Raw genomic sequence first — 13,849 nt, 5'->3', positions numbered from 1 at the left:
CCAAGGCAGAGGTTCTCGTAGCAGTGATGTACTGGACCCGAAAGAGTCGAATAAACGGCTAGCCGACAGTTGCGTTTCATTATTACCACGATAGCGGCTCTATTCTTGGCATACTTGAGTGGCTTGAAACTTGGAAATTGTTGTCGACACTGACAGATATATTACCAGAAGACCAAAGTGACTGGTTAGATATATGGAAGTAAAGGTTCTACTATCGAAACCTACAGTTGTACGAAAATCCGCGATTTCTGGAATAACAGTATTTTGCCGAAAAACATGAAATTATTACCAACGGGATTTTGGTCCTCTTTCTTACGGCAATAATGTGTTACAAGTAAACACCACACAGTTGGCAGAATTTGACTGTTTGAGACACAACGATGATCTTTGTATTACTCTAACCACACTTCTAAATCGCTTTTGTTTGTTTTGCCACGGTCTACATAAGTTTCGGAAAGATACAGCGTCAAATAAATACAAGATTTCCAGATCTAGCAAAACTCAGTCAACTACCTTTTTGGCACATTTCTGAAAACCCCCATCCAAAGATTTTCTTAAATCATTCACACAACTCTAGGTCTGCATCACATGCTAGTTTCGTCAAAAAGCTTCAATTTGACTGGGGAGTCACAAGTTATGGGTAATTTCCCGATAGTATTGAATTCATGGAACTGTTTCAAATTCCCAATTTGGAAAAAGTAAAACGAGTGTCTTCACTTTTAGCTCGTGAGTCTCCCCTCCGTGACTGGCTGCATGAAAATATCCACTGGAGTACTTTTACTCAAGTGAGCGAGACGAAGCCGGACGAACGAGACAAGAAACATAACAAAACCAACGCCACTAACCCAGAAAGATTCTAATATTATACGTATGGGCATATGTTGTTCGAAAATGACGGTAAATTTCGGCACACTATCCGTCCGACACAATCGTAATTTGTCTGAGTGATGGACTGGCTCGATCATAAGCAGACTGAAGATGTCTCAAGCATTGTATCAACACGAGTGCTTGCTGAGGACTATGTGTTCTACTCTGTTGGGCCAGCTCATTGTCCTATCGAACTACACGAAAAGTCGAGATTTTTTTCTCTGCAATTAGGGAGCATTTGTCTAGTGGATGTCACTGGATAATCTGCTCCCTTTCAGCAACCTCACTGTGGATTTCATCTCCTGTTCTAAAGTGCGTACATATATAACAATTCGTTGTTCTTATTAACATCATCGTACGTTTTCACCGAAGAAGAACTAGTTGTTGCACTTGAATTGCAAATCGTACGGAAAATCCTATCGGTCACCAACCCGGATCTACACATACAAGGTGTTCACGGACAGAATTCTGATTGACCTTAAGTGTGTCCAAAACTGCCCAAAGAGAACTACATTCGGATACATTTGACCGGGTTGAGACGTACTGCGATGGTATTTATACAAAGACTTTCAAGTAAATGAATATCCAACCCATGCTATTTGGTCACTGCTCAGAAAAATATGTCAGGCTGTCTCAATAGTACAAACGGAGAGCAAACGAATCATAATCCATTAGGTCAAGGACATTGCCGAAGTATACAAGCGCATACAAGCGCAAACCTCCGAATGAAACTGTCAAAATCAATGGGAAAACTGGATCTCCTGATGAAGAACAGTGGGTTAAGCCATGGATTGTGACAAACTCTACCTAGGACAAGCGAAAAATGTCTTGAGAGTATATGAAAACAAGCATGGTGCTACAATAAACGACCAGTGTGAATATATTTCCATGCACCAAGTTCAGAAAGCTCACGAGTTCCACGGCTCTCACACACTAGCTCAAGCAAGAACAATGAACAGCTATGAGCGTATTCCATCCATAAGCAACAAACATTAAAGGTGACCCAATCTATCGAACACCGAATGTGAAGGGATTAGATAACTAAAGGCTTAAAATTGCACAGGAAACCGAATGAGCAGCTCAGTTCAATCGTAACATACACAGAAAAATACCAAATTGAGGGATTCCCATAACCGATCAAATGCAAGGATACCCGCTCTAATGAAGAGAACAGGAAACCGCAACCAATCAATTAATCCGGAGAATATATGCCACAACTAAATAAAATGGCAACGAACTGATCAGTACGATAATAGGAAACTATCCAAAAACTTTACCGGATGAACAAACCAAGTGAAAGGAAGATATAATACAACGCGGTAGGGGCAGTGATCCGACCAATCAGAAGAACGGCGAAATCTCCCTGAACCAAATTGCCCAACGAGCCCATCGAGTGCGAGTTTCCCAAACGACAACGCACCGCGGATCATGAATGGACCACTGCACGTTTGAGGAAGCTCTCCCTAATATCAGGAAATAGCAGATGCCTTTCAGGTGTATAAAGGCGCAACTGTAGTTATGAAGTTCCCACTTAACCGCGAGCAGATCGTGTTCACTTTTGGTTGAGAAACGCTGCAGGCTAACTATCCAGACGATGAACAGTTCAATTGCGCGAACGGTTCAAAATGGCCGTGGTCAAGACCTGTGGACAGATTCGAAAACTTGAAAATTTTATTGGCTGAACTGGACAAAGACAAGCACTGAACCCGACCGATTATACTTTTAAGTGAATTTAGCGATCAACCAAACGATGACTTGTTTTGACGTAGAATTGAATAATTAGTTGTTGGACCTTTCTGACTGTCCGCGTGCTTGTATGTTATCAACCAATTTTGGTGTTCATAGGCGTTTTCAAATTCGTGTTGTCCGGTAGAACGGACCGGAAACAATTTTGAGTCGAAAACAAGCACAATCGTAATCGGCAGGTGATTCCTACTCGCGGATAACTTCTACTAGCCCATCCTGTCACTTTGGTACAGCGCTGGATGCATAAACATTTGTATTTTACCAGAGTTTGGTCTGCCGTACAAATCGAGACTCCATCGGCGTTAAGAACCACCGGTATCACGCAAATCACGAATTTCCTCATCACTCACCGGATGAACATATTTCTACGGTGATTGGAAGTCTGTCTTCCATTAGGATTAACCGTGACTTTCGAAATGAATAGTTCATCTTCGGTGTGATGGAACACGAAACCCTTCACAGTATCAGCGTGTTAACTCTTGCATCAGTTTCCCACAGATGACGAAAAACGGTTTTCCAAACTATTGGTGTGGTGTTAGTTTCTGCTTCCCATACGGTGACCGCAGCTGGTTTACGTAATGAGATAGTTCCAACGCAACACATTCTGCATCAAAACGGGCTGTGTTTCAGAACGTGCATAACTTCGAACTGTGCCACACATCGTTACATGAGAATGTTATAACTGTTCGTAGCATATGTAGCATACTGCATCAATAATTTAGCTGATTTACATGGTTGATAGTTTTCTGTTACAGAGTTGTGGCGATGCTGTACTTTAAGATGTATCGAGCGAGCTAGCTATCCGAACCCGTGTACAAATTGTTGGTCACAGCGTGGAATAGTACCTGAATGCTATACTGTCATTCCTTTTTCAAAGCAGCCACCAATCCAGCTTTGACCTTAATGACATGTGCATCATCGTATTTTGGTGTTCTAGAGCATCCACGACAAAACTGACTAGAAATTCCTACTGAAACGAGAACAACGAACTCTTTTGATGGGATAGAAGTCGGCTCTTGAAGAGGAGTCATGTGCGAAGGACTTCTGTCTCCATTTTTTAATGTGTCAATAAGTATTCCGTTGTGCTCACTTGCTCGGGCATAGAAGGTGCAATTCAACAGCAAAACGGCGCTCTTTTAAATCAGGTTTTCATGTTCCCTTTATTCCCGTGTATTTAGTTAGTCATGTTGTTGATGTATAACGGCGCAGTTTGTTCAGTGATTTCCAAGGTAGTCCCAGAAGAACGCCATTGAATCCGAAGCTGTCCGAGCGCAATCAAATTTCCCGGTTTGACGAGATAAGATGTGCGCACTTTGAAAACGTACCTAGTTGCTTCGCCAATTCAAGAAAGACTTTTCATTAATAACCTACTAATGCTTCATAACCAACCATGAGCACACATTGTCAATAGAGTACATTTGAAAAAGGACAAGATTTTGGCCGGTCGCGTCAGTGCAAGTGTGAGTTCGACGCTTAGTATGCTGACTAAATAAGGAAGATTGTGGTCAAGAGGAGTTATTATGACTGAAACACAGGTAGAAAAAGGGTTGGGAAATAGAATGAAACGATGGAACGATGAACAACAACTGTCTTGTCTGGATTCATCTGAAAGTGCTGAACTAGTCAATCTGCAGTTTGTGAGTTCAAGATCACTGTTAGAAATCTAGGTATACTGGCACACTGTATCTACAATGTTGTGAACATCTATGGAACATCTGTGATTGCTCTGGTGCAGAAAACTAGTGGCGAAATCAATGAGTCCCGTAAATTCCAGTCACAATTGAGACCGAGTGGTTCGTAAAGGTTTGTCTGTGGTGTTCAAAAAACGTTTTTTGAGTATTCTTTCAGCGAGTGGGCTGTCCTACATTTTTTCCGCAACCATCGTTTTCTTTTTGGATGGGCGAGATTGCCCAAGTGGTTAGAGCGCGAATTTATTGACCGGAGGGTCCGTAGTTCGGACCCGACCTCTGCCTCTCGACTTCCCCTGTCTAGGCTTGGGCAACCAGTATCCCAGCCCTCGTGCTTCCTTCGCGTGGAATGGTAGCTAGGCACCAAAAGGGTGTTACAGCTGAACGATTTTTTCGAATATCTTTATCTAGGTTCGTGTGATGAATACATTTCCAAGTCCTATGTTTGTTCTGTGTGCGATTAATCGTCCACTGACCAGAATTAGTTCTATTGTGATCTCTAGTTGTTTTGTAGTTGTGTTTGCAACGTTCTCTCGTTTCAGATTTTGTGAGCTTTCGATGACAGCTTCATTACTTAGACCAATGAGGTACTCATGTATGTACTACGCTCGCCATGTGACTAGCCTAGTACTGTCTGAGATTGCGGGACCATTTGGGAGATTTAATCATTTTTGCGTTTGGAGCAAGAAAGATGGTAATTCAGCTTATGAATCCACCAATTTTTTTCGAATTCTTCAGGGAAGAATTTGTCACGTGTTTCTCTAATTTGCTGTTAGCTGACCACGTGCCCACCAGGTATGTGGACGTGACGGGGATTGTAGGCTGATCTTCTAATTGCATGCTAACGAAAGGCTTAATCTGATTTCAGCTGAATTTCTGTTTTGTGATAGTTTTAGACTTAATGGGCCGAATGAAGTCCCTCTAACGGGTAAAAGGGGAAGATGGTAGATAAATCAATGTATTCATCTGACGCATCACTACTAACAAAGCTCATCAAGTAGTCGCCTAGTTTCGATCAAATATAATTTCCTACCCTTGCGTGTTGAATGGCTTTTCTGCTGGGGTATCAGGCGGTTTTTATACAGCAACCAAATCTAACTGGAGATTTTGATTCACCAGAGATTCCTACAAGTTTCAGTTGAGCCTCCCATGAACACCAAATCAATTTGTAGATTATTGTGTTCACGTAGAACATAATGTTTATGGAAATTCGGGAATTGCAACTACACTATGGAGCCTATATGGTGAAACTCGACCTAGACTGTCAATTAGTTCTCAGGAAGACTATGGGTGGTGTTGTGTTGAGGGATTATGTTCCCTCATCCTTTTTCTGATATTACTGAGTTGCACGCAAGACAAGCATATAACTATGTGAATTCAAGGAAACCAAATGCAAAAGCGCATCTTTCTTACTGAGTTGCATAGAGTTACGAATATTAAACACATAAAAGAATCTGACCTTATGATGCGTGTTTTTTGAATTTGGCACATCATTGTGGAGGCTGGTCGTCTTTTGAAAATATCCCACTTTTCCTTGAAAAACTATTTCGCGGACTCAATATTTTCAAAGTTTTCAGGTCAAATCAGCTGCCCGGGGCGATATTTCAGTGTCGCCTGCCAAACTGCGCGTCACGACAGCTTCTAAAAAGCTTTTCATTCATTCATCCATTCACTCAGTCATTCATTTTGTTCGTCAATTCTTTTCAGTTCGACTGTTGCTTCTACAAGCAACACACAGATCCACTCACCAAACAAAACGAAATATATTCGAACCCCACTAGCAAACGAGACCGCTAGCAGTATTCATTCTTGTACATTCATCCACATTGAGATATCACGTACGAACTGACACAAGATCCTTTTTGTCAAATCGCTGTGGAAACAGCTCGGAAATGAAAAATAGGTTGTTTTGCTGCCGTTAGACGACAAGCGTAGATTCTTCTTTCAAAGCGTTCTGTGTAGTGAATTAATGTCATTGGGAATTTTCATGAACGAATACTATTGTTCACAAAAATGGGAGCATTTGCAAGAGTTTGAGGACTCATTCTGACTAAAATTAATGGTTAGAAAACGCGTTTCGAAATTATGTAATTGAACTGCTTGCAAAGTTTGTTTAACTAGAAACTGCAAAATTTTGTTCACTTTTTCCCAGAGGGTGTGATGGAAGTAACGAAGAATGATCAGCTACTTCCAGAGGGTGGATGGAAGTAACGAAGAATGATCAGCTACTTGGCCGAATGGACGTAGGTCGAGCGTTTGGTGAACTGGCTCTGTTGTACAATTGTAACCGAACTGCGTCCGTTCGAGGTGAGTTACCATACCTAACACCAAATCATACCAGTAGACGCAAAACTGTTCTAATCCATGTGGTGGCCATTTAATTCGACTTATCAACCGGCGGCCCGATCAGTAAACAGCTTTGTCAAACTGTTTACGCTCAATTTCGCTACAATTAGTAAGGTTTTACTGGCAAAAATCCAGTGGTAAATACACTGGACGCCTGCGCATAACGGATAGCTATAAGTGGTTCACACTGGGCCGAATAGGGCATTGCGTCGATGTAAACCAGGAAAAATACGGTCGGCAGATGAACTTTCAAAGGCTTGTTGAAAACCTTCAACCGTCCTTACGTGGTCTATTCTGCTAGAGTAATACAACAGACCGACCATGTGTAGCTTCATCTGTTTTCGCGTGAGTGGTCCGTGACACGCTTGCCGTCAGAACATATGAAAATCCATTGCGCTGCTTTTGCATCCTGGTGTCTGTAACATTCAGGATGATTTTCGTTGAATATTGAGTGATGGTCTGTAAAAATACACAAAATATTGAGGCAAATCCAACAGGACCACAGTTTACGGAACTCTCTTGGACAATTTGTACGAAGGGACCCGCTAAACTACAGGTCTATGTGATTCCGAAACTTGTCTGATAGTAAGAAGGAGACAGCGTTAATTTCTAGCTTCATGAACCTCAGGTGGACGAATTGGTTTCATGGAATGATAACTTTTCAGGATAACATCACCCCTTAATCTTTTCGGAAACAATATTTAGTATTCGGTTTTGCCGCCTAATCGATTGTAATCCAGTTCTGTGAAGAACAACATGCAATAGCAAACAATAAGGATGGGAAAGCACTGTTCAGTCCTTTTGATTATGACCCTGGGAAAAGGATATCTCTGCTGAGAGGAACACGGACACACCCACAAAGTGCACCAGCCGGTTTAGTCGACTTCAGCTACTTCTACCTTTTCAAATGACGTTGATAGATTGTACTGAAGTGAATGTCCGCCCTGAATTCTAACTTTCCTACATGGATATCTGTGGATGCCAATGCCGAAAAAATTCACACTACCCTCTGTCATACGGGGAATTTACATGACATTTGCGTTTAGCAATACGGTGCAATTGTCTATAACTGAAAGTTTTCCTACACTTTATCGATCCCCTTATTCAGCCGTTACACAAGCCTCAGCATGGACACTGGATCGTCACGTGTTTCAGCAAATTATGATGTCGTCTTGTCTCCACAGACATGAGGAAAACTTCAGCTTCCTTCAAAGGTGAGTCCATATATCAGACACTTCTTTGTCAGAATCACCACAGTGCCCCACTTATGTCACTTCATTCGACTTCCGTTCAATTCAAAACCCAGACCAATACAAGATTAATTATCCTGTGTACGGAAAACAAATGTAGGAGCAACCACGGTTTCACGTTTCAGGAGAAAGATTATTATGATCTATTTTACCAGTCAGGGTGTTTAAGTAAACGGCCAAGCTTGTGTGAACGCTTAAATCGATAATTTAAATTTCGGTTGGAAGAAGATGATTTCGCAGCTTTGGTTCAACCTTCCTGCTGAAAAATCTCTGGCTCCGTTGGTGTGAACTCAAGTGACTCTAAGGTTTCTCTCAACTGAAGTCATCCTTTCCCAAAAGCCTTATGGGCACTTTACAGCGGTTTCAGGATTGTCTGGGGACTTGATTCTTAGAAGCGATTTGAATCTTCCACTGTTCAGTTAATGATCAAAACATGAGTATGGTAACTACACCCGGAAAGAATCTGACACCACCATCTTTTTATCAGACAGCTCACGTTAGGTGATCCATTTTTTTACCCACGCTGTGATCCGTCAGCAGTGTAAACCCTGAATGATCCACAATTTGTAAAAGTGTTTGACAGTTACCGATTTACTTCAAGGGATTTGGTCAGTAACCTCACTAACCGCGATATGATGCCAAATATCCACAGATTCGAGTAGCATTTTCAATGTGCTTTCCTACAGCAAAGATAACTAAGTGTTATTGAAATCGACAGATTATGAACACTCCCTGACGAGAAACCTTCTGCGATTGACTGCAAAAGTTGCAGATTCGAGTCCTCTTTGGGATTTTGGATGTTCGATCCAATATATGGCTGCGCACACTCTTTGTACACAAGCTTATACATATGTTAAGCCCTGTAAGACCCGAAAACAGTGAATGAAACAGTTTTTTATGCCATTATATACCTATTGCTAGTCTGGTCCGGAAGTCACCACCACCACGATTTGATAAATTGTTGTGCTTTCTGACTGCACAAATGACCTAGCAGTCCAGATAATATCGTAAGACGTCTTTTAGTCTTGAACCGACCCATCTTGCAGAAAGAATTGCAAGCTTTTTAGTCCACCCCGCACATTTTAATCCCACAAGCGAAAAGAAATATTATACTTCCATTATACAAAGTTAGGGCAGGGATCTCTGAAGCTTCGTTTTATTCTTAAGGATAGACGAAACTAGTCCCTATACCCACTGCTATTAACCTCTCGAAGCCTGCTGTGGTTTGCATTTTTGGTTGACATTCGTTTGTGGGTTGACCCGATATATCGAACCACGCTGATGGACCCTTCTCACAATAGGTACGGCCACATGCGGTTCGCGCTGAGCCACTTGCGAGATGAACTGAACTCTGTGTATCCAATTTATACGTGGAAGAAAAGCTTGGAGGGAGTAGGAAGCGACAGTTCGAGAGTCATCAGCTGTGTCCCGTAATTGTCAAATCTCCTCAAAGGCTTGAGAAACACAGTCTTCGCTAAGTGTGGTCGGATAGTTCGCTGTACTCCTACCAAGAGTGGAAAACCTCGCTACTCTTAGTCAACAATTGCTTTGGTCTGCATTGCACTGTTGTAGGCGGAATACTCCTGAATGTCCAGAGTGTTGGGGCACGTTATTTGGGGATGCATACATGAAAAGCAACTGATTAACTTACAATAATGTATTAACCAATCCAATACAGTATGCCAGTACAGGTAAAATAGACTCAGAACAATACGATGCAACACAATGCGCAGCAACGAGAACGAACAGGAAGTTCGATAATCTAAAACAGCTCCTATGGACTAGTGCTTGGTTTGCATACACTGAAAGGCAGCGTGTGACCACCACATATTTATGAATGTTTGCACGATAAGGAGCTTGCTTTGCAATAAACAAATTTGCAATAAACAAATGACTTGTTTGAATGGAATGTCGTAGTCGGAAATTGAGTTAGAATGATGCTTCGTTTGACACTCGCACACTAATTAACTCGTGTCAAAAAGGTATTTCGTGAACCACGGAATGTCTTCTATGGTGTTTCTGTCCATATTTGACAGATGAGTGTTTACGTGCGTAGAGCTACGCGTACTTTGTTCCTCTAAGTAAGCAGTGCAAGATGTATCCAGTTTCAGCATAGTAATGACAGATAGACAACTGATGAACATTAACCCCGAAAATAAAATGAAAATATTACAAAATTTTGGCGGTTATTCCTAATCAACGTCAGAAAATTGTGTTTTACGCAACTTGACCTTTGTTTTACTACATTCCGGTGTTTTCACGAACATGCCTCGCTTGTAAATAACTTGCCCGCATTTCGGACAGAGCAATTGAAATAATCAACAGGTGCTGCTGTCTTGTGTGAGCCAGTTCCCTGTTAACGGGGCAAAGCAAATTTTGTCTTTTCCTAAGTGTGGGCAAACTGATAAAGAACTGTATCTCCAGTCTATGGCTTCCAGACGAAAGTTCTACCGATTCGCTCATCTGTATTTATCGGTTCTCATAAAGCATAAATGAGAGTTCACTGACAGAGGGGGGGGGGCGAGACGGCCGAAGTGGTTAGAGCGCGAAATTGCCGATCAGACGGTCCGAGGTTCGAACCTGCCCTCTGCCTCTCGACTCCCCCTGTTTAGGCTTGGGCAACCTGGCAGTATCCCAGCTCTCGTGCAACCTTTGGGTGGCATGGCAGTTAGGCACCGGGTGTTACAGCTGAACGATTTTTTCGAATGTCTCTATCTAGGTTACTGACAGAGGGTCCGATTAACATAAACACCACCATAAACTTCAGCAATGCATTTCATCGTTTCATGAGAGTTGGTGTACCTGGCCATCATGGACATCCATTACAGAGACTATGGTAATCGTGTATAGACCTACTGAGCCATAGCGTAACGAAATATACGGAAGTTTGAAAATGCATGCAGAAAGTTGCATGAGCACCCATGACTAGTCACTCCGTGCACTTGTATGTTTGTTCGGAAGTTTGGAGGTGTCTCCTCGTGTCAACGGTTATTTTTTCGTCCCTTACGTCCACACCATAGTTTCCAGTCTAGTAGATAAGAAGAAAACTAGCGAAAAATTGGATTGGTGTTCTCAAAAGTCTCTCACTGTTCACAAGCATTTTCCAGAAGTCTTTGTTAGTTTATAACTTGAAGCGATTGAGAAGATGTATTTCATGTCATCCAACAAGAGATTGGGTAGTACCCTTAAGTTGTCTTGACAACACCTCCCAATGTGTGATACCCCACCGTCAATGAGGAAACCGGATCCAGCCGGTTACATGGTACAAATTGCAATGAATAAATTAGGCCTGCGTACCACGGTTCAAGTGAAGATCGTTGTGCTATTAAGAAAGTGGCCAAGTCGAAGAACCTAGTCAAGTCAACACTGTGTCAGCTCTCACCACTATACCACAAGTACTTGGTCTTAATACTGCTGCTGATGGGGACTTTCGCTCATATTTTCAGGCCGGCAGTGATGCCGGGATGGTGAAGGCACGTGTACAGGGCAAAACGGTTAAGTAGTGCTGAATTTTCTCACTCGCTTTCGCTTAAGATTCCATAATCCTCCTAAGATAAATCTAAGATTCATTGGATCCTGGTCCAAAATTGCTGCTGTTTAATACTGCGGAACAAGTCAGTCTACCAGCCAGTATACAAACCTAGTCGTTTTTCAACATCATTATCAGTTAAATTCTTGCGCGTGTTGTCATCCAATTTAAAAGAAACCTAACCGTATGGATAATAGTCTGTTTTGTACGTTCTTGAACCTACAAACTGCATCGGAGGGAAGGCGACAATTTACACGCTACATATATTCTGTAATTTTGATACTAGTTGCAGTAAAACAAAAGCCCATTCAACCTAGATTTGTTTTGTTCATAAGCTCATCAGTGCTCGGAATTTCGTTCGCCACATTTCATGATCACACTACTCACAGAGACCACCAAGCGCACGGGAGATGAAGTACCAAACTAAATAAGCCCATGAAACTGCAATCGAGCTGTCTTCTAGTCGTCCATTCGCTCCAAGGATATTAGGTGCTATCTAAAACCAAATTTAAGGATTAAAATACCTTATTTTGTCTGGATTTTGAGAGTCACGTGACTTTAGGAAATATTTGTTGCAACACAGTTTGTCCAAGCTGCAATGCATCGCTCGAAAATATCTACAATAAGGCTGGATTTGGTGAATAATTTCTATGTTGTCGACAAGCAAAGGATGTGATTGCTCAGACTGAGAGTGGTGCAGCGATTTGAATCATAATGTCAATGAAAGCGCGAAGTGAAAAATCAAGTTAAAAGTTGGTCTGAATACTTGACTGTATGCCCTCCAGTACATAGAGCTTGCAACAGCTCAGTGGGTAAGGTCTGCCGTTCGAACCCTGCATCTCGACTGTTCCTATCCGCTCTTGGGCAAATTAGAAGTATCTCAGCCTTCATGGTTCTTTCGGGTAACATAGCAGCTAGCCAACGAAAAGATTTTACAGCTGAAGGATTTATTAGTCCGGGTTGTTGAAAAGTGTCAACAAAGGATTTAAAAAACCATACCGTTGATGAACCGGGACGAAACCGCGGAGACTAATCCACGAAAAAAGAAACGAGGCATTCAGAAAAGTGCGAAAAGAAAAGTTTCGTCACCACTACCTCACTTTAGTAGTGCAGATAAGAAAGCAAAATAAGAAAAAAAGGATCTCACCGAAAAAAACGACCGACTGTTAGCTAATACGGCCACACATAAGTCAACCAGTCGGAAAACACCACAAAGTTACTCAACGACAGCAATACGGCCTTCAGAAAACTATAACTACCAGGCGAAATTATCGGCCAAAAACGACTGTCAGCAACTCCAGTACTAAGCAATTCTATGGGTAACCGAAATTAGACGAGGACGTAAAGCCACCCCGCTTCACCGTTTTACTACATGGAACCCTAAAGAACGGTTTGATGAAAGACCGCTGGGTAGAGTTTGGTTATCCTATTTCTGGATAGAGAATAGTATCTCTTCACGGCAGTACCACAAGAAACTATGGGATGAACAAATTATGTTGGCGCTCGTTATTTCACTTAATTGTAAGTTTGCCAACGAGTCAATCCTAGAACGTTTCTGCGTGAAACCTAACGCACTGAGGACTGCGGAACTGGAAAGCGCACATAAACTGCTAGATCGCTACGTAACGGCTCTCTTGTCGATATGCTAAGAAACGAAAAAATCCCCGAGCCTATCGTCAATATTGCGTTTGTAGCTGGATTCGTAGTGCAAAATTCAGAGATTACTATGATCGCCGGTTTGTTCATTGAGATAATGACATTCTCCTCAGAAAGATCAGAATTTTTCAATGAGAAATTCTGGGCTTCGAATTTGCTACTTGGACGACGTTTACCTTATTTTCGGAAAAACAATTCCATATGACCTGTGCACAATAACGCGTTCGGCACAACTTCCTCATCTTCAATGAGATGATAGGGTGATTGTGTTTAAAGTCAACACGCTGATAAGCCACTAAACTATTACGCACCGCTGCCAAAGTATGCACTGATAGCATCAGTTGGAAGGGTGGCAAACGGTTGCAAGAAACTCCTGTAGTTTATCCTACCAATCAGTATTCTGCTTATAAAACTAGTCTTCTAGCTCTGTGATGGAAACCGTTTTGCTCTTAAGGTCAGTACAGCTAACTTTCCTCGGTGTGAGAAACTTAGTAATGTTGAAGTGTAATGTTATCACTTTAGGTTTAATTCATCCGGCCTGTGATTAGCATAAACAAAACGAAGCGAAAATCAGTTCTCTGCGTTTGTCAACTTTAGACTATCCGAAGTGTTTCTAATCAAGAATTCATTCTGTAAGTGAATTAATCTATCTCAGAAAGCAATCGCACTCTACAGATGGTTCATTCTCTTTGTTAACTGTCAGCAGCGACCACCTCACGAATCTCCAGGATGACGGTCTGTCATGTTGTAGAGAACGTTGATAATCA

General features: G+C 41.9%; 1 protein-coding gene across 1 annotated transcript in view; it reads left to right on the top strand.

Annotated features, from left to right (window-relative positions):
- Positions 1-13,849, top strand: part of T265_02459 (hypothetical protein) — a gene marked incomplete at both ends in the record, with an annotated part of 117,398 nt that overhangs the window by 43,028 nt on the left and 60,521 nt on the right. The window contains 2 exons of the mRNA XM_009166708.1: positions 6,454-6,608; positions 7,756-7,861. Coding sequence (XP_009164972.1) covers positions 6,503-6,608; positions 7,756-7,861 — 212 coding nt within the window. The remainder of the gene's footprint in view (positions 1-6,453; positions 6,609-7,755; positions 7,862-13,849) is intronic.

The sequence above is a fragment of the Opisthorchis viverrini genome, assembly GCF_000715545.1.
Source record: "Opisthorchis viverrini unplaced genomic scaffold opera_v5_30, whole genome shotgun sequence".
NCBI classification, from domain to species: Eukaryota; Metazoa; Platyhelminthes; class Trematoda; order Opisthorchiida; family Opisthorchiidae; genus Opisthorchis; species Opisthorchis viverrini.
The sequence above is the reverse complement of the archived record's forward strand: the minus strand, read 5'-3'. Positions and strand labels throughout refer to the sequence as shown.